The sequence below is a fragment of the Gymnoscopelus braueri genome, assembly GCF_963280865.1.
Source record: "Gymnoscopelus braueri genome assembly, chromosome: 5".
Lineage (NCBI taxonomy): Eukaryota > Metazoa > Chordata > Actinopteri > Myctophiformes > Myctophidae > Gymnoscopelus > Gymnoscopelus braueri.
Window position 1 is genome coordinate 313,365 of NC_137606.1, and position 21,156 is coordinate 334,520.

General features: G+C 39.3%; 1 protein-coding gene across 1 annotated transcript; it reads left to right on the top strand.

The window, feature by feature from the left end:
- Positions 1-2,059: 2,059 nt before the first annotated feature.
- On the top strand, positions 2,060-11,053 carry LOC308085198 (eosinophil peroxidase-like; the record flags this gene model as incomplete). Its single annotated transcript, XM_080428280.1, has 12 exons — positions 2,060-2,102; positions 2,599-2,686; positions 3,083-3,258; positions 3,862-3,994; positions 6,475-6,598; positions 6,712-6,918; positions 7,160-7,520; positions 7,705-7,865; positions 8,549-8,801; positions 9,928-10,098; positions 10,384-10,621; positions 10,852-11,053. The coding sequence occupies 12 exons, from the start codon at positions 2,060-2,062 to the stop codon at positions 11,051-11,053; spliced, it is 2,157 nt and encodes a 718-aa protein (XP_080284406.1).
- Between the last annotated feature and the right edge of the window lie 10,103 nt (positions 11,054-21,156).

Sequence of the window (21,156 nt, forward strand, 5' to 3'; positions counted from 1 at the left end):
TATGTATTTTGTTGCAATGTTGTTTGTCTAAGACCAAGGACCACAATGAAAACTTTTAATATGTCTGTATCCTTGACGTTTCTACGATGAACATGATCAAATCAAAGCGGATTCCCCCTAACTTCCATTTAGCTTTTTCCGTCACATAAAAACTCCTACTGGAAACCAAATCAGTCTAAGCCCAGGCTAGCTAACTGCTTAGCAGAAATGGGAGATTCACAAATACATCACCACCAACACTGCATCACAATTGGTCGAATACCCTTCCGGTCTGAAGAGCATGATTGATTGATTGATTGAATACTTTATTTAGAAAAGACATGGAAACAGTACATGGAAGTACAATTCACAATACAAGGTCCTCTAAACTGGAACGCTCATAAAAGCACAATGGCTTCTTTAAAATGAGATCCTCACGCACTCAAATCATGATGACATTTAAGAAAACAGACAGATATACACTACTATGCAGAACGTCATACAATCAGCTTACAGGTTACTGGTATGAAAAACAAGGAATACGTACAATAGACAGTTCGAGGAGGGGGGGGGGGTAGGTTAAAGGGGAAATCCACCCATTTTCAATATTTAACTATGTCATTAATATAGCATAAAGGAGTTGTGTGGAAATAAGAAAAAATTAAAAAAAAAATTAACATTGCAAAAAAATGTAACATTGCAAAAAAATTAACATTGCAAATTACACTGTGATGACTCATCATGGTGTAATTTGCAATGTTAATTTTTTTGCAATGTTACATTTTTTTGCAATGTTAATTTTTTTTTTTATTTTTTCTTATTTCCACACAACTCCTTTATGCTATATTAATGACATAGTTAAATATTGAAAATGGGTGGATTTCCCCTTTAAGACTTTGACTGGGGCCCGTTTCGCTTTGCACTTGCAGCCTCCTGAAGGTGTTTGTTTAGGGCAGTTTTGAAAGTGAGTAGGGTTTTACACTCCTTTACTCCTTTTGGTAGGGCATTGCAGAGAGATTAAAGCATTTCATCTTTCGCACCCTCCCCGCACTCCCCCATGCGCGCCACGCCACCCTCCGGGCAGTGGTGTAAAGTAACTAAGTATATTTACTCAAGTACTGTACCTTTTACTTTACTGGGGTATTTCCGATTGTCTATACTTTTACTTCTACTCCACTACATCTCAGAGGCAAATATTGTACTTTTACTCCACTACAGTTATTTGAAAACTTTAGTTACTAGTTACTTTGCAGATATGAATTATTACATCATAAAACATACGTTAACCACTTTAGCCCTATTTTATACCTAGGCTATTTGAAAATAGCAGATCTACAAGCTCACAACGCGCCGCAATGCGACGCGTTGTGAGCTTGTAGATCTGCTATTTTCAAACATTTTAGTACTTTTACTTTTTATGTATTTAGTACATTTTGAATTCCAGACTTTTACTTGTAATGGAGTACTTCTACATTGCAGTATTGATACTTTCACTTAAGTCAAACATTTGAGTACTTTTTCCACCACTACCTACGGGCCTGCGGTCAGATGTAAACAGCCAGGTCCTCCTCTGCTGGGATGGGTCCCCTCCGGAGGTAGAGGAGGTAGGAGCTGGGTGCATGGTAACAGAGCACCGAGACACAGCCCCAGTGGTGGAAAAAGTACAAAAATGTTGTACTTAAGTAAAAGTATCAACACTGCAATGTAGAAATACTCCATTAAAACTCCAAAATTTACTTGAGTAACAGTACAAAAGTATTGGCATAAAATTGCACCAAAAGTAAAAGTACTCATTATGCATAATGTATATTGCACAAGTTTAAAAAAAGAAAAACGTTTGAAAATAGCAGATCTATACAAGCTCACAATGCGTTGCATTGTGAAAATGTACTTAGTTACTTTACACCCCCCCCCCCAAAGTCCTCCTCCTCCCCGCGGGCTCAGGAGGGAAATTACCTCTCCACACTAATTACCGGTGTGGTCCTTCCACCACCGGCTTGCATCAGCCCTCATCCCCAATCCACGATGAGTCACAGTCATCAGTAATCAGTGAACGATAGAGTCAAACAAACACTTAATAATGAGGAGAAGGCAGAAGGAACTACCATTGAGCTACACCACAGGTGGGGCCAGGCCTGTTTCTGACTATAAGTAGGGCCAGTGGTACTGGTAGGGCTAGTCATCTAAATGCTAAAACAACTTCATATGTTGGAGTTCTCGGAGGACCATCAAAGCCACAGGTAAGGGCCAGGGGTCATTATTATATGTTTCTTTCTGTCATCTTTTGCAAAGATTTAAAAATTACCTATTGTAGGCTATATTTGCTCTCTATGTGAAATAGACTGATATTTCTTCTCTCATCATACATTTCAGAGATGAAGCCCTGTCTCTTCATCTTTTTGACACTGGGCATGTGCTTCATGCACAGCCACTCTACTCCATCAGGTATAATATTTTACAAAATGAAAAACTCCTGCATAATTTCATTAAGTTATATTATATTCATTGTATAGCTGCTCAACATAGGTTGGTCATTGCTTTCATAGATATCACAAACCCTGGCAATTTCCATGGTATGGAAGGACATGCTACTGTAATTCTCTTTCTGGTTGTTTACAGGGGAACATTTGGGCAGCCCATACTTTCAAGATGCTTTTGAGAGGGCAAAGAAAATTGTGGATGAAGCTTACAAGTACTCCAGAGAAGAGTGAGTTAATGCATTTACGTACAGTACAGTTCACTAAACAACTGAATAATGCATACAACGCATTTATTCTGCTTCAACAGGAACAGTAATAATCAGTAAAAATCATACCCAGTGTGAAGTGAGTGGTGCCTTTGATGAGTTCATTTCATTAAGACGGATAACATCCAGGATTTGAGCCCACGCAGGAAGGGACACTAAAGCCAATGATCTTATGCACTAGTCTAGCTTAAAAGGGAATCACCCTCGGCTGGGGGAGATTAGGCTTTTGGTCTTTAGGCAGAGGCTCTACTACACTTGAATAACAAATGAAAACAAAAATGGAGGACAGGAGGATATTTCGATCTCTGTATAGGACATGATTCTTTCATTTATCATTACTACCTATTTTCTTTCAAGGAGCCTGCGTAGGGTGCGTAGGGATCACGTTAGCCCCTCTGATATTCTTCGGCTCATGAAGCAACCACGTGGAGATACCCGCCAAGCAGTGCGATCTGCAGACTACATGGCCCAAACCATCAGGCTGTTGCACGACAAGGTGCACCGTGTGTACAAACGCTCGCTGAATGCAACAGGTCAGCTGAGACTTCAACACAAATGCACATTCCACCAGTGGTGGAAAAAGCACTCAAATGTTTTACTTAAGTAAAAGTATCAATACTGCAATGTAGAAGTACTCTGTTACAAGTGAAAGTCCAGAATTAAAAATGTACTCGAGTAAAAGTACAAAAGTATTGGTATCCAAATGTATTTAAAGAACCAAAAGTAAAAGTACAAAAATGTTTGAAAGTTGCAGATCTACAAGCTCACAACTCGTCGTAATAATAATAATACAAATAATTGTAGTGGAGTAAAAGTACAGTATTTGCCTCTGAGATGTAGTGGAGTAGAAGTAAAAGTGGAAATACTCCAGTAAAGTAAAAGTACCTCAAAACTGTACTTGAGTAAATGTACTTAGTTACTTTACACCACTGCATTCCACACACAATCTATACCTGTGTCCCGAAAAGTGCAATCTAGCAGATCTGCAAGCTCACAATATGTAGCATTGTGAGGCGTTGTGAGCTTGTAGATCACCATCTTTGGTGCACAACTCCATTATATGACAAAGTATAAATCAGGCTCATATAGGCTACATTATGTAGAAACTCACAAACATTTTAATACTTTCTTTTCAGATCTTCTTACTCCTGAGCAGCTGACGATCCTCGCTGATATAACGGGATGTCGCGCTCGAGTGCATGACCCACAATGCCGCACCATCCAAAACGTGAACAGATTCCGCACGGCCACAAACGTCTGCAACAACTTGTAAGAGCTGCCATCGTGCATTTGTTACACTACACAGTTGAGCCTAATTAGGCAGTAAAGCCATCAGGATGTAGGACTACTTTTATTACTATATGAAGAAACATTTACCTCAAAAGATTTGATGATTGAGCACCTTATGTTTTCAAGACATCTTCATCTTCATATAATTAAACACAGCTCTGTCCCCAACAATGTGTCTGTTTGTCCCACAGCTCTTCTGCCTCAGTGGCTGGAGCAATATCTGCATTTGCACACAACCATTGACCATTACCATGTGCACGGACCAGCGACGCCCGTTTTTCACTTTCCCCAAATGTCAGCTGTTTATTAGCGTTTTTATGTAAAATTATTCAGGCTATGGGAGCATGCTTACAGCCGTCGCCATGGTTACGGCGCCCCCGAGCTATGGGATGAATGATCAAGTTGCGCATGCGTCGAATCCATAGACCCACTGTTAGACTGTTGGCGTCTGGCACAAGCACACGCAGAGAACGTACTTAAACTTATAAAGGACTTTCATTTACAGGCCGTGTACACATAGAAAACATTATTACGGTTGTGTGTATGTGTGCACTGTGGGTCCAGGACGCGCGGGTCCGTCCGTCCACGTTTTTTGTTTGTTTGTTTGTTGGTTGGTTGGTTGGTTGGTTGGTTGGTTGGTTGGTTGATTGGTTGGTTGGTGTGTGTGTGTGTGTGTGTGTGTGTGTGTGTGTGTGTGTGTGTGTGTGTGTGTGTGTGTGTGTGTGTGTGTGTGTGTGTGTGTGTGTGTGTGTGTGTGTGTGTGTGTGTGTGTGTGTGTGTGTTCGCAACGAGGGACGGCTCCTGCTGTTGGAACTGTTTATGAGCCTGTGGCTCCGTGATGGGATGCGCGTGTGTGTTGCAGATACTAAGTCACTTTCCATCCCTGATCTACCGTCTGTGCACAGCGCGTTACCCACATTGCACATATTTTGGGTGCTCATATCCCCCGACGGGTATGGTCTACAGAGCCGTCGGAAGCCATTTAGTTGGGGGGGACATATTTGTACCGGCCCACGCGCCTCATGCACGCTTCGCGCGCGCGCGAAAAATGTTCGCGGTTCTGGGCGGATTGGGTCCGTTTTTCCCCCAGTTTGTGGTTTATTTATTTCGGTTATAGGGTTAGGATTAGGGTTAGGTTAGTGCCGGCCTCATTTGAGGCTTTTTTTCCTCGTCTTTTTCCCCGTGGCCTCGCGGCCCAAATACCGGTTTGCGGCCCACTAGACCATTGGTCTAGTAGTCAATTTAATTTTAGAAACTTATCTTTAAAGACGGGGTGCCGTGATTTTCAGTGATCCCCCCCCCCCTAAAACATTATCATCAGGTATTATGGTTATACTAGGAAAAAAGTTTACAGAAAGTGTTAAAATTATGTTTTTATGTGGACACGCCTCCAGTTCATTAAGTATACCTGGTTCTCACCTTAGCACCTCCTCCACCACCTTAGCACCACCCACCTGTCCTAGTCCCTCCTCCTCCTCATGGCCACACCTGTTGTGTTATGATAATGAGGGGGAGGGTATATTTTTACTGTGTCATTAAATGGCTGTTTTTCTATTGGCACGTTTGACCCTCAAGGTTTCAGCCTCCAGGAAGAAACTCAAAATAGTCAGAGAAGACATAAAACACCATAAAAACACCACCAGGGAGCTTAATGAAGTTCTATCAACCTCATAGACACATGAAAAACAGAAAAAGTGCAAAACCATCGCACCACCTCTTTAACTCTTTGACTGCGGACGACGCGATAACGCGTCAAGTGCTACTTTGTCCAGTTGGCCGTCGACGCGCTCGACGCGCTGGACGCGCGTTCATTGTTTAATCTCTGATTGCGCTATGCTGCTTAATATTCAATGTTATTCTCGAGTTCCACTTACTTCACGGACATCTGCATCCGGTTTCATGACCTGGATTCCGTTTCCGGTTTTTGATTCTTTTCCCCAGTCATTTTCGTCCAAAATAGGTAAATAAACGGTCTTTCACACGGTATGACGGACAAACGGACAGTTTCTCTTCTATAATCTATGGTCTGGGTGACGATCAGTCATCGCCGTCGTATATCACAACGTAATTTTCGCCGATCAAAACAATGGGGGGGACGTCACATCCGTTTTCATGTTTTTCCTTGTCTAATCTATGAAGAAGGGTGAGAGAGACCCAACGACATGATCAAAGCTGTCATGTGCTGCGCTCTAGTGGCGGACTTGTGCTGGGTCTTTAAATTATGTGTCCTTAAATTATTTTCATGAGAAAAATTCAAAATATAAAAATAAAAAAACACGAAAATTGCTGGCACTGGGGGAGTACTTTATGAAAATACTCTGGCAGTCAAAGAGTTAAGAAAAGCAAATGTTCCAGAACAGTGTTTCTAATATAACAGCTAAATGTGTTAGAAATGTGGCTGGAAAGTTTCCTTTGGGTTTCTCAATTGAATCTATCAAATGCATGACTCTTTTTTTTAGGAGGAACCCTCGTCTTGGGGCCTCCAACACCCCATTCACCCGCTGGCTTCCTGCTGAATACGATGATGGAATCTTCCTAACAAAAGGCTCCAGAAACAAGATCAACAATGTGATGCTCCCACTGGTATGATATACTGTAGTGTAGCCTACTGGATGTACTGCATGATGCATGATATATCAGAATAACATCTTCAATAAATTACTTTGCAAACATAACCAATTCTGCTCCTCTCTAAGGTGAGAGAGGTCTCCAACAACATTCTACGCACAATGGATGCAAACGTGATCAGTGACAGAGAGAACACCCTCATGACGACCTTTTTTGGCCAGTGGATTGATCATGATCTTACCTTCACACCTGAGTCCCCCAGCATTCGTTCCTTCAGCAATGATGTTAACTGTGATGAGAGCTGTGAAGAAGAAGAGCCCTGCATCCCCATTATGGTTGGTGTCCTTCTTCTAGCCTTACTGCAATAATCTTTATGTTTATGTTATGTCATTAGCCTGCAACAATTTCAACATTTCCCCAAACTGTTCCCAGTGTTGTTGTTTTTTTCTTCGCATAAACTTCAAGCACTTTGAATCTGGTGTCCCCATTTTGGGCACGTCAATAAACTAATAGATTTTCACTATTTGTCAACGTATAAAGGGCTTAAGTGGTTAATCTATGCTTTCCAATGAACAGTTACCCAAAGATGACCCTCGTTGCCCCCGCCCCCCCAAAGGTTGCCTGCCTTCCTTCAGATCGGCACCTGCTTGTGGAACAGGAACTTCAGCCTTCAATTTTGGTGGTAAACCAAACAAGAGAGAGCAGATCAATGCTCTGACAGCCTTCCTTGACCTTGGCCAAATATATGGGTCTGAGGAACAGCAAGCAATTAGCCTCCGTGACTTAACAAATGACAGGGGCCTGATGCGTGTCAATGTGCTCAGAGACAATGGACGCGATCTGCTTCCCTTCGACCCTCTGGATGCAAACACGTGTGCCACGCGCAGAGAAATCACCCGTGACCGAAATGCAAAAGAGGTGCCCTGTTTCATTTCAGGTTAGTGTGAGCTCTGTTTGACTCTGAGGCTGAGAATAAAATATTTTAATCTGATGAAGAATGAAGAATGCTATTGATACACTCATTTAAAGCCCACCTGACCACTCAAATGAAGGCAAACATCCATATTGACAAGACGAAGTGATTGATATTTGGTCATTGTCTGTTTTGCAATTTTTTTCAGGTGATCGCCGTGTGAATGAGAACTTGTACCTGACATCTCTTCACACGCTATTCATGCGTGAACACAACCGCTTAGCCCGTGCACTGAAGAGAATTAACCCACAATGGGACGGTGAGACGCTCTACCAAGAGGCTCGCAAGATTAATGGTGCCTACACACAGGTAACATGACCTTTGCAACATATGAACTCATATTTCTCCAGTGGTGTAAAGTAACTAAGTACATGTACTCAAGTACTGTACTTAATTTTATTTTCAGTACTTTTAGGCAAATATTGTACTTTTTCTCCACTACATTTATTTGAAAACGCGTGTACTTTTACTCAAGTTAATTTTGAATTCCTGACTTGTACTCATTCCTGACTTGTACTCATTCAATGCCAATTAAATAAAAATAATATTGGATACTGTGCCAGCGATTTTTCAATTTTCTTACCTTTTCAATTAGTCACAGAATATTTATCTCTAGTATGATCGATCCCCTGATGGCTGCTAATCACAGAGGGTTTCACTGTGCTTCCGCGAAGAAAAAAAAAATGTCATCGCGACCTCCCCATTCAATTTTATACACCTTTGAAAATAGCATGTCTCGGCCAAAAATACATAGTAAAAAGTACACAGGAACCGAGATACAGGATTTTAAATAATACGTTAACCAAGAAGTGAATGGAGCAGTACATCTTCAGATCACGATATCTTTTTTGTTTTGTTTTTAAACAAACACGTCATTGGGCACGTTGCGCCATTGCGGAAAAACGCGTCAAACACGTCAATGGCTCTGAATGAGTAACACATTGAGTACTTTTTACACCACTGCTGAAAACACAATATTTCATATCTTCTAGGTGTTCGTGTTCCCGGACTACCTGCTACATATTCTTGGTCCTGCCGGAATCCAAGCGCTTGGCCCTTACCCTGGCTACGACCCTAATGTAGACCCCAGCATTTCCAACGTTTTTGCTACAGCAGCATACCGCTTTGGACATAATACCCTCCAGCCTGTCTTGCCCCGTCTGGATGAAAACTACAGACAGGCTGATGGCCGTAATGTCCCGTTGTTCCAGGCCTTCTTTACTCCCTGGAGAATTGTTTTTGAAGGTACGGTACGTCCACAAAATTATTGTGTTTTCAAAGACATTTGGACAGGTTTTTTTTCAAATAATATTTATTCAATGGGTATTGTAACAATCAGTGGTGGAAAGTAACTAAGTACATTTACTCAAGTACTGTACTTAAGTACAATTTTTAGGTACTTTTTACTTTACTGGAGTATTTCCAATTTTCAGTACTTTACTTCTACTCCACTACATCTCAGAGGCAAATATTGTACTTTTACTCCACTACAATTATATGAAAACTTTAGTTACTAGTTACTTTTCAGAGATTATTCAAGATTATTACATTATAAAACATGCACTTTAGCCCTATTTTATACCTAGGCTGTTTGAAAATAGCAGATCTACAAGCTCACAACGTGTCGCGATGCGACGCATAGTAAGCTTGTAGATCGGCTATTTTCAAACACCTTTGTACTGTTACTAAAGTATATTTTGAATTCCAGACTTTTACTTGTAAGAGTACTTCTACATTGCAGTATTGATGCTTTTACTTAAAGTTGTACAATGCAGAATCCCAAATAACGATTTTTAGCAACCTCTGCTGGTCACTACCGTCACTGCATACAATTTCCGTAATCCTCGATTACCCAGAATTCCATTCGTTTTCACCGGAAGCCGGAAGCGTTTCAAAAAGCGATCTTTTAATTGTTTTATACTATCTACGGATCGTTTCTCTTAGCCAGTGGAGCATTAGTTACCATGAGCTGTGCTTTCTTTTTCTGTTCTTTTTCGATCTTCCAATCCTACATTCTCTTAACATCAGCGTGAGGTTTCTTTTTGCTATTACCGCGGTAGTTCCTGGCCAAACAGGAAACCGTTGCGGTAGTTCCTGGGGACGTCGGCCACGACGTCATGACGTTGGCCAGGAACGTCATTTTCCCGGGAAAGTCCCCCCCTTCACCGTTCAATAGAAAATATATAAATAAAAGGCTTCCGGGGGTGAAATTCATGGAGTGGGTGTTGTGAAACTTTTGCCACTGACAAAAGATATACAATTTAACTTTAGTTTTGTTGAAAACGTTACCTAGTATTACTTTAAGTAAAACATTTTTGTACTTTTTCCACCACTGGTAACAATACACTTTTTTTTACATTGGTTTTCTCAGGTGGCATTGACCCTGTGCTCCGTGGCATGGTTAGATCGGCAGCAAAACTGAACACTCAGGATAACATGTTGGTGGATGCTGTGAGGGACCAGCTTTTCCAATTCATCAGGGAAGTAGCTTTGGACCTGGGCGCCCTCGACATGGCTAGAGGACGTGACCATGGCCTTCCTGGTACAGTACATGTGTTAACCATTTTCAACCTGGTGTCCATATTTCATTATAGGCCTAAGCGAAGATTTCAAAATGTTTAAAATATATAAAACTAATCTTTTGTTGGGGGGAAATAGCAGATCGACAAGCTTTCTCTGCAACGCATGAACTTGTAGATCGGCCTTTTTCACCACAAAGCCGTATGATACTGCTCACCGGAATATACATATATAAAAAGAAACATCATTATTGATAACAATTGTTATGGATAAAAATCAATAACAATTTTCTTTGTTTACCAACAAGGTTACAACGCCTGGCGCAAGAGTTGTGGGCTCTCTCAACCTCAAAATGAGGCTGAGCTCGGTCAAGTTCTGCAGAATCCTAACCTGGCTCGCAGGCTGCTTCAGCTCTATGGCACACCTGCTAACATGGATGTCTGGCTCGGTGGTGTAGCTGAGCCTTTTAGCGGAGGTGCCCGCGTTGGCCCTCTGTTTGCCTGTCTCATTAGAAAACAGTTCGGCGATAGCCGTCAAGGAGACAGGTGAGTGATATAGAAATACATACAGTACATTCATACATACTGTATACACATACATACATACATACATACATACAGTACATACATACATACATACATACATACATACATACATACATACATACATACATACATACATACATACATACATACATACATACATACATACATACATACATGTGTGTATGTATGAATGATGTGTGTGTATCTCACACCTTCTTCTCTATTCCCAGGTTGTGGTATGAGGCTCCAGGCGTCTTCACCCGTGAACAGAGAGCTGAACTGCAACGCATAACCCTGGCCAGGATCATCTGTGACAACACTGGAATCGGCACTGTTCCTCAGGATGTCTTCAATGTGACATCAAGGCTCGTCGACTGCAATACAATCCCAAGGCTGGATCTGGAAAGATGGAGAGAGCAGAATTATGCATAGGCTCTGTGCACAGCTGTAGTCTCAGGTTGTGGGACTACAGTTTGAATTCAGCTGTCGTCCTCCATTTTTGTGTTGCACTCCCTACCCTAGACAGGGGGCGTAACATAAATTGGGGGCTCGTCTCGGTCTAAATTACCCTATTATGTAAATCCTTTTGACGTGTGCAGGTTAGTTACTATAGGTATTGTTTATTCTGGTTTTGATTGGTTTTGATTTAAGGTTACTGCTGGTTTGGTGGTCTCTGTTTTTAATTAGAAGTTGATGCTTTGCTCCAGATTGGTAGGTTATTCTACTGTGTGTCTTTTGAAATGGCTTCTGTAGATGAGTTCGCACAGTCTCCCACCTTAGAGAAATTGGACAGTTACACTAAAGCAGAGTTGCTGTTGATTGGTAAAGTGTTTAAACTTTCTGTCTCAGCGGGTACCAACAAAGCCGAATTGTGTATGGAGTTAGGGTTAGAGTTTGCTTTTGCAATGTAAATTGGTGGGCAAGGCTCAGGCGGTCTGCGTGACTTTATCTACAGAACAGAGCCAAGAGTATGAGGTGGTTAAGGCCACAATCCTTCGTGCTTACGAGTTGGTCCCTGAGGCATATCGCCAAAGGTTCAGATCTTGTGAGAAATCTCCTAACCAAACTTATGTAGAGTTTGCTAGAGAAAATAAACTGTTGTTTGATAAATGGTGTACCGCGAGCAAAGTATCATGTTGAACAGCTTCGTCAGCTAGTTTTAGTAAAGAAGTTTAAGTCATGTCTCCCTGAGAATGTTGTCATTTATTTGAATGAGCAAATAGTTGATTCTGTGTCCAAGGCTGCAGTGTGCGCAGAGGAATATAAATGTGGGTGTCTCATTCCCATTGTGTCCAAGTCCACCAGCTTTCTTGCTCATCTGCTGTCATGCCATATACATTACAACAGAACCAATCTGGGAACCCATCGCCAAATAAAAAAGGAAAAACAGCGCCCTCAGCTGTTTTTTACTCTTTCACTTGGCTCTGGGGGGGGGGCTACATGGTGGACCCGTGCGCAGGGAAACCGGGGTTTTGGTCTGCCTTCAGCCTTTCACTTCCGGTGGTGCGACTATGTTTTCATTCCCACTAACAATATTTCTACACGGAACACTAACACCATTTCTCCCAAAGAACATGGATCGTTTTGGTTATAAGCCTACTTGTTTCTATGATGAAAGAGCAAGTTAAAATGTGAATATCTTTCCGTGGTTTTGTCTGCTCCGAGGACGCTATTGTTAAATGAGTTTCGGCTTGTTTTTAGTGGGAAGCGAGAGCACAGACAGTAAATTCCGCCCACTACATTTGATTGGGTAAAGCGCGGCCTGCTTCCTTATCTGAAGGCACGCCCACTTGTATGCCAGTGCGTACACGTTATGACGAACCCCCCCGACAGATTCAAGCGGAGAGCAGAATCTGTTCTTGAGAGATTACAACAGAACAGGCTCATTAATGCACAGTGGCATAACTTCACTGACTGATGAATTCTTCATCCCTGCCAACAGGATGAGTCAGGATTTAATATTGTTCTGTGTTCTACACATCCAAAAGGTCAGCTCTTACTCACAGGTTCATAGTCAATTAGTTTGAAGTAGAACACATCCGTCCTGATAAATCCCAAGCTCTATTAGAACTGGGGAATTTATAGGTAAATAAATACTTCCAGGTTGTGGGTAAAATTAACATCTGCTTTACTGGCATTGTAAATGTCATGTCTTTCATCCCCAAACATGTAGAAATTACATGATGTGTACACATCATGCGTACACATAAATCTATTATCCGCCAGTCTCGTGCACTGAAAATCTGCAGATCTACAAGCTCACAACGCAACACAGCTATGGAATGCCAAAGCTGCCGTATCTAGATATAAATACATAAATAAATAAATGAATTTATAAAGCAATAAATGCTAAAATAAATAAATAATTGTGCAAAGAAATATACAATTAAATATTGAAATTTATTCATTTATGTGACCATTTATGTATTTATTTATATATTTATGTATATATTTATGTATTTATTTATGTATTCATTTATTTTTATATTTATGTTTTTATTTATGTTTTTAATTATTTATGTATTTATTTATTTATTTATACATATATGTATTTATTTATGTATTTATTTCCTTATTTATTTACGTATTTATTTATTTAATTATTTATTTAAACATTTAATTATTTATTTAAACATTTAATTATTTATTTATGTATTTATTTCCTTATTTATTTACGTATTTATTTATTTAATTATTTATTTAAACATTTAATTATTTATTTAAACATTTAATTATTTATTTAAACATTTATTTACGTATTTATTTATTTAATTATTTATTTAAACATTTAATTATTTATTTAAACATTTATTTAAGCATTTATTTAAACATTTATTTAAACATTTATTTAAACATTTATTTAAACATTTATTTCATGCCGTATTTCATTGACGGTATGTTAATGAGGGGGCGTGTCTTGCCGTCCCATTCAGGCTTCAGCAATCAAACCCAGAGCGATCAAACACCAAAAAAATTACTTCCAGCCCATACAGCTGGTCAGTAGTCAATTGTATTAATATTTTGTTGATGATGATAACTGCGTTTATGTTCATAATAATTTGGTTTGATTTGATAAATTAACAAATAACAATGAAAGCCATAATATATTAAAAAATATGAACCAAAACTAAATAATATATAACAATAAATAAATGCTTGGGGATAATCCCCAACATGTTCAAAAAGGAATAGGAAGAAATGAAGACGTATTTACTCCTACCCCCTTCGTATATATCCTTCCTGATTCATATAAACAATTACAAATTTAAATCTATATCATAAATCCTATGATATCTGTATAAATTAAATATATATTTAAAACAATCTTATACATATGATATTTACACACACATATTTATTACAGAGAAAACAGAACCGAATGTTTGTGCAATCATCACACAGTAGCCTACTGTTACTGTATGTATATTAAACATATCATATTCATCTGCAGTCATCCATCACACAGTTGTTCTATTAAATAAATGATATTAATGTCTATTATGGCTGTTTTGGACGACTGGGCACCTGGACATCTGGGCACTATGGTACATGTGGGCACCTGTACAACTGGGCACTAGGTACATGTGGGCACCTGGACAACTGGGCACTGGGGACATGTGGGCACCTGGACAACTGGGCACTATGGACATGTGGGCACCTGTACAACTGGGCACTAGGGACATGTGGGCACTTGGAGAGGTGGGCACCAAAACCATCTGGGCACTAGGGACATGTGGGCACTTGGAGAGGTGGGCAATTAGGGGTGGAGACATCTGGGCACTAGGGACATGTGGGCACCTGGACAACTGGGCAATATGGACATCTGGGCACTATGGTACATGTGGGCACCTGTACAACTGGGCACTAGGTACATGTGGGCACCTGGAAAACTGGGCACTGGGGACATGTGGGCACGTGGACAACTGGGCACTATGGACATGTGGGCACCTGTACGACTGGGCACTAGGTACATGTGGGCACCTGGACAACTGGGCACTGGGGACATCTGGGCACTATGGACATGTCGGCACCTGGACAACTGGGCACTAGTGACATCTGGGCACCATATTTTTGGGACGACTGGGCACCTGGACATCTGGGCACTAGGGATATCTGGGCACTAGGTACATGTGGGCACCTGGACAACTGGGCACTAGGGACATCTGGGCACCTGGACGAGTGGGCAATTAGGGGTGGAGACATCTGGGCACTAGGTACATGTGGGCAACTGGACAACTGGGCATTAGGGACATGTGGGCACCTTGACAACTGGCACTAGGGACATGTGGGCACCTGGACAGGTGGGCACCTTGACAACTGGGCACCAAAGCCATCTGGGCACCATGGACATGTGGGCACCTGGACAACTGGGCACTAGGGACATGTGGGCACCTGGAGAGGTGGGCACAAAAACCATCTGGGCACTAGGGACATGTGGGCAACTGGGCACCCGCCGTTCTAAATATGGTTTATGCCACTTTTTAAGGTTAATACCATGGTATGTTGTTTTATATAATGGCATATACCGTATTTTTTAAATGGTATGCCTTTCCAAAACGGTATGTGCCTTTCCAAACCGGTATGCACCGTTCCTGGGAGTGGTATGCTGTTCCAAAATTGGTTTATACCACTTTTTAAATGGTATGTCGTTTTATATATAATTATCTATAATAACACTATTGTAGTGGCTATTTGTCAACATCAATAAAAACTCAAAAGCGACTGAGGCACCAGGCAGCGAATCTTATGCAGATCAGGGGGTAATTGGAATGAGTCCATTGTCCAGACAGGCAGCGAAGTTTTGTGGTATTTATTTAGCTCTCCAAGATGAACAATATAGTAAAAGGATGTTGAAATGTTTGCACATTATAATCACAACACTATAATAATAATAATAATAATAATAATAATAATAATATTAATAATACTAATACTAATAATAATAATTACCATTATTATTGTTATTATTTTATGAATTATGATTAATTATTTTGTATTATTATTATTATGTATTATTAGTAGTATTAATAATTATTATTAACATTAGGCCAATACATGTATCCACACAGCTTACAGCATTCAGTAACACTAGGTATAACTGCAGAATTAAATAACCCAGCAGTGTTTGACTCAAATGGCTATAACTAGTAGTCTGTCTGTCTGTCTGTCTGTCTTGCCCTAATCTTTGCAAATGCATTATGTATTGTATTTTGTGTCCATGATAATAATATTTCAGGTAAGGGGGTGCCTGATTTATCTCCATCTTAGCTATGGGGGTCCCTGTTTCATCTCTTTCTCAGCTAAGGGGGGCCCTGCTTCATCTCTCTCTCAGCAAAGGGGGTCTGCCTCATCTCTCTCTCAGCGAGGGTCCCTCGCCTGGAAAAACGTTGAAGTCCCCTCTACACTTATGTAATTTTACTAGAGATAATATACAAAGGCAGTCTGATTGAATAAATGACAGTAATAATGTGTGGGTATACTTTTGTGTTTTGTAAATGATTGATATGCAGTTTGGGTCCCAAGAGTCCCTTCCTTCCTAGAAATGTAGTGGAGTCAAACTAAACAAACTAAACTAAACTAAACTAAAGTAAATGTACTTAACCGTCAACCACTGAACAGTATTCCCATTAAAATACAAAACTCCAATTGATTAGATTAGGGTGTATTGTGTATTAGGCCTACTACATACATTTATAGAGGATGCTATTTATCTTGTGGAAATGTCAACAGTAGGCATGTGTCATAAAGAGTTTCAGGTGCTACTGCATATAATACAATATGCGTGCTATGATATAATATTTGAGAAATGAGTAGCCTAAAGTTTAGAAGATCTACAAGTTTGTAGATTGTCTATTTTAAAATCTTACTATCTAAAAATTTTAGATACTAATTCATTTTATTTGTATAGCACCTTTCATGACATGAAATGCAGCTCAAAGTGCTTTACAGAGCAGGAATAAGCAACAAGTGCTTTAAAGAAACAGTACAAATGATTAACAATACAGCAAAAAAGAAAAGCAAGTAACAACATTAAAAACATAGCAAAAAAGACAGTGAAAAAAAACTGTGAGGAACCCTCTTAGCTGAGAGAGAGATTGAGCAATTTGCAGGTTCTTAATTTGCATTCAACATGATCAACATTAATGTGTAAAGTGTGTTGGGGCGTGTTATACAAGTTGGCTGAATTGTGATGAATAGGCCAGGTATATAGACCATTAACAGTTAACTACTACCACCACACACACACACACAGACAGACACACACACACACACACACACACACACACACACACACACACACACACACACACACACACACACACACACACACACACACACACACACACACGACAAATTTAAGAAAATGACTGGTTATTTTATTCCTTGATTAAATTGCCAATACTAGATATGCAACATTCCCATTTTTGCAAAGATTAGGGCAAGACAGACAGACAGACGGACAGACTACTAGTTATAGCCATTTAAGTCAAACACTGCTGTAACACTGTTATGGTGCCACATCTATGTGCATTTTTAGTGTGACTATTGTCATGGTGGTCCCCTGATCAGTGTTTCTGCCACATTTTGTGCAGATTGGAGCAATGGTGCCCCTCTCTGGCCCTATGGGTTCCCCTTGGGGCTTGTGGTGGGCACACGTGGCCCCTGCTGGGACTATTGTCATGGCAGACCCCTGAACAGTGTTTGTTCCCAGTTTGGTGTGGATTAGAGCAACTGTGTGCCTTTATGATAGTATGAAGACATGCAGTAAGATTTCATTATACACAGTGGGTGGTTAATAATGAATACATATTTAAGAGGTTACTTCAATTATACCAGTTTTACTGAATGGTCATATTCATTATTGTGTGGATGCATGTGTTGGCCTATTTTTTATAATAATAACAATAATAATCAATATTCAATTATCAATAATAATTATTATTGTGTTAGATAATACAATTATACACTTATTTTGGGCTAATGATTAATAGGCCTACAGGGGTTATTTAATTCTGCAGTTATACCTAGTGTTACTGAATGCTGTAAGCTGTGTGGATACATGTATTGGCCTAATGTTAATAATAATTATTAATACCACTAATAATACATAATAATAATAATAATACAAAATAATTAATCATAATTCATAAAATAATAACAATAATAATAGTAATTATTATTATTAGTATTAGTATTATTAATATTATTATTATTATTATTATTATTATAGTGTTGTGATTATAATGTGCAAACATTTCAACATCCTTTTTCTATATTGTTCATCTTGGAGAGCTAAATAAATACCACAAAACTTCGCTGCCTGTCTGGACAATGGACTCATTCCAATTACCCCCTGATCTGCATAAGATTCGCTGCCTGGTGCCTCAGTCGCTTTTGAGTTTTTATTGATGTTGACAAATAGCCACTACAATAGTGTTATTATAGATAATTATATATAAAACGACATACCATTTAAAAAGTGGTATAAACCAATTTTGGAACAGCATACCACTCCCAGGAACGGTGCATACCGGTTTGGAAAGGCACATACCGTTTTGGAAAGGCATACCATTTAAAAAATACGGTATATGCCATTATATAAAACAACATACCATGGTATTAACCTTAAAAAGTGGCATAAACCATATTTAGAACGGCGGGTGCCCAGTTGCCCACATGTCCCTAGTGCCCAGATGGTTTTTGTGCCCACCTCTCCAGGTGCCCACATGTCCCTAGTGCCCAGTTGTCCAGGTGCCCACATGTCCATGGTGTCCAGATGGCTTTGGTGCCCAGTTGTCAAGGTGCCCACCTGTCCAGGTGCCCACATGTCCCTAGTGCCAGTTGTCAAGGTGCCCACATGTCCCTAATGCCCAGTTGTCCAGTTGCCCACATGTACCTAGTGCCCAGATGTCTCCACCCCTAATTGCCCACTCGTCCAGGTGCCCAGATGTCCCTAGTGCCCAGTTGTCCAGGTGCCCACATGTACCTAGTGCCCAGATATCCCTAGTGCCCAGATGTCCAGGTGCCCAGTCGTCCCAAAAATATGGTGCCCAGATGTCACTAGTGCCCAGTTGTCCAGGTGCCGACATGTCCATAGTGCCCAGATGTCCCCAGTGCCCAGTTGTCCAGGTGCCCACATGTACCTAGTGCCCAGTCGTACAGGTGCCCACATGTCCATAATGCCCAGTTGTCCACGTGCCCACATGTCCCCAGTGCCCAGTTTTCCAGGTGCCCACATGTACCTAGTGCCCAGTTGTCCAGGTGCCCACATGTCCCTAGTGCCCAGATGTCTCCACCCCTAATTGCCCACCTCTCCAAGTGCCCACATGTCCCTAGTGCCCAGATGGTTTTGGTGCCCACCTCTCCAAGTGCCCACATGTCCCTAGTGCCCAGTTGTACAGGTGCCCACATGTCCATAGTGCCCAGTTGTCCAGGTGCCCACATGTCCCCAGTGCCCAGTTGTCCAGGTGCCCACATGTACCTAGTGCCCAGTTGTACAGGTGCCGACATGTACCATAGTGCCCAGATGTCCAGGTGCCCAGTCGTCCAAAACAGCCATAATAGACATTAATATCATTTATTTAATAGAACAACTGTGTGATGGATGACTGCAGATGAATATGATATGTTTAATATACATACAGTAACAGTAGGCTACTGTGTGATGATTGCACAAACATTCGGTTCTGTTTTCTCTGTAATAAATATGTGTGTGTAAATATCATATGTATAAGATTTTTTTAAATATATATTTAATTTATACAGATATCATAGGATTTATGATATAGATTTAAATTTGTAATTGTTTATATGAATCAGGAAGGATATATACGAAGGGGGTAGGAGTAAATACGTCTTCATTTCTTCCTATTCCTTTTTGAACATGTTGGGGATTATCCCCAAGCATTTATTTATTGTTATATATTATTTAGTTTTGCTTCATATTTTTTAATATATTATGGCTTTCATTGTTATTTGTTAATTTATCAAATCAAACCAAATTATTATGAACATAAACGCAGTTATCATCATCAACAAAATATTAATACATTTGACTACTGACCAGCTGTATGGGCTGGAAGTATTTTTTTTGGTGTTTGATCGCTCTGGGTTTGATTGCTGAAGCCTGAATGGGACGGCAAGACACGCCCCCTCATTAACATACCGTCAATGAAATACGGCATGAAATAAATGTTTAAATAAATGTTTAAATAAATGTTTAAATAAATGTTTAAATAAATGTTTAAATAAATGTTTAAATAAATAATTAAATGTTTAAATAAATAATTAAATAAATAAATACGTAAATAAATGTTTAAATAAATACATAAATGTTTAAATAAATGTTTAAATAAATAATTAAATGTTTAAATAAATAATTAAATAAATAAATACGTAAATAAATAAGGAAATAAATACATAAATAAATAATTAAATGTTTAAATAAATAATTAAATGTTTAAATAAATAATTAAATAAATAAATACGTAAATAAATAAGGAAATAAATACATAAATAAATACATATATGTATAAATAAATAAATAAATACATAAATAATTAAAAACATAAATAAAAACATAAATATAAAAATAAATGAATACATAAATAAATACATAAATATATAAATAAATAAATACATAAATGGTCACATAAATGAATACATTTCAATATTTAATTGTATATTTCTTTGCACAATTATTTATTTATTTTAGCATTTATTGCTTTATAAATTCATTTATTTATTTATGTATTTATATCTAGATACGGCAGCTTTGGCATTCCATACACAGCGAGATGCGTTGTAATCTTGTAGATCAGCTATTTTCGATGTGTGACACGGAGCACAACCAAAGTAGGCTATATATCAGGCGTTGGCCATGCTCACACTGATTCTCAATCGCATCCATGAGCTTGGTTTAAGCAAACAAATCAATTGAATAATTATATAGATTGAAAAGGCACTTATTTTTCTTTTTAAACGACCCATATACTGTATATATCATTATGATATGGTTCACCCTCTTCATTAAAAGATGAGTTCACTACAAACACTTAATACAATGTATCTGCCGCTTGTGCATTTTGTGTTACAGTTACAATGTTATTCCAATCAAATAAAATCATCTAAATCAACACATATTGGCTTTGTAAAAATCTGTTAATATCCTTACCTTACTAACCCATCAATACATGAACATTCATTGAACCCTGATGACTAGCAGATGTTCTTTATATCCAGTGGTGCAATTTTGAGACACTTTTGTTTTACCTGTGAATTTCCATTTTTCTATTGTTTATACTTGTGTAATAATATGTAACTAATATGGGCTAAGACTCTCAGATAAAAAATGTCAAAATCGATAAGAAATACATCTGGAGAGTCTTGATCTAAGGCTACCTCTGACTACACCAATCCTCAACGCAGGATCTGGTCTAGGCCATTGGTTCTCAAAGTAGGGTCCGGGGACCCCCAGGGGTCCTTGAGGGAGTTCCAGGGTCCCCAGCTAAATGATAGATAGTTACGAACCAAAT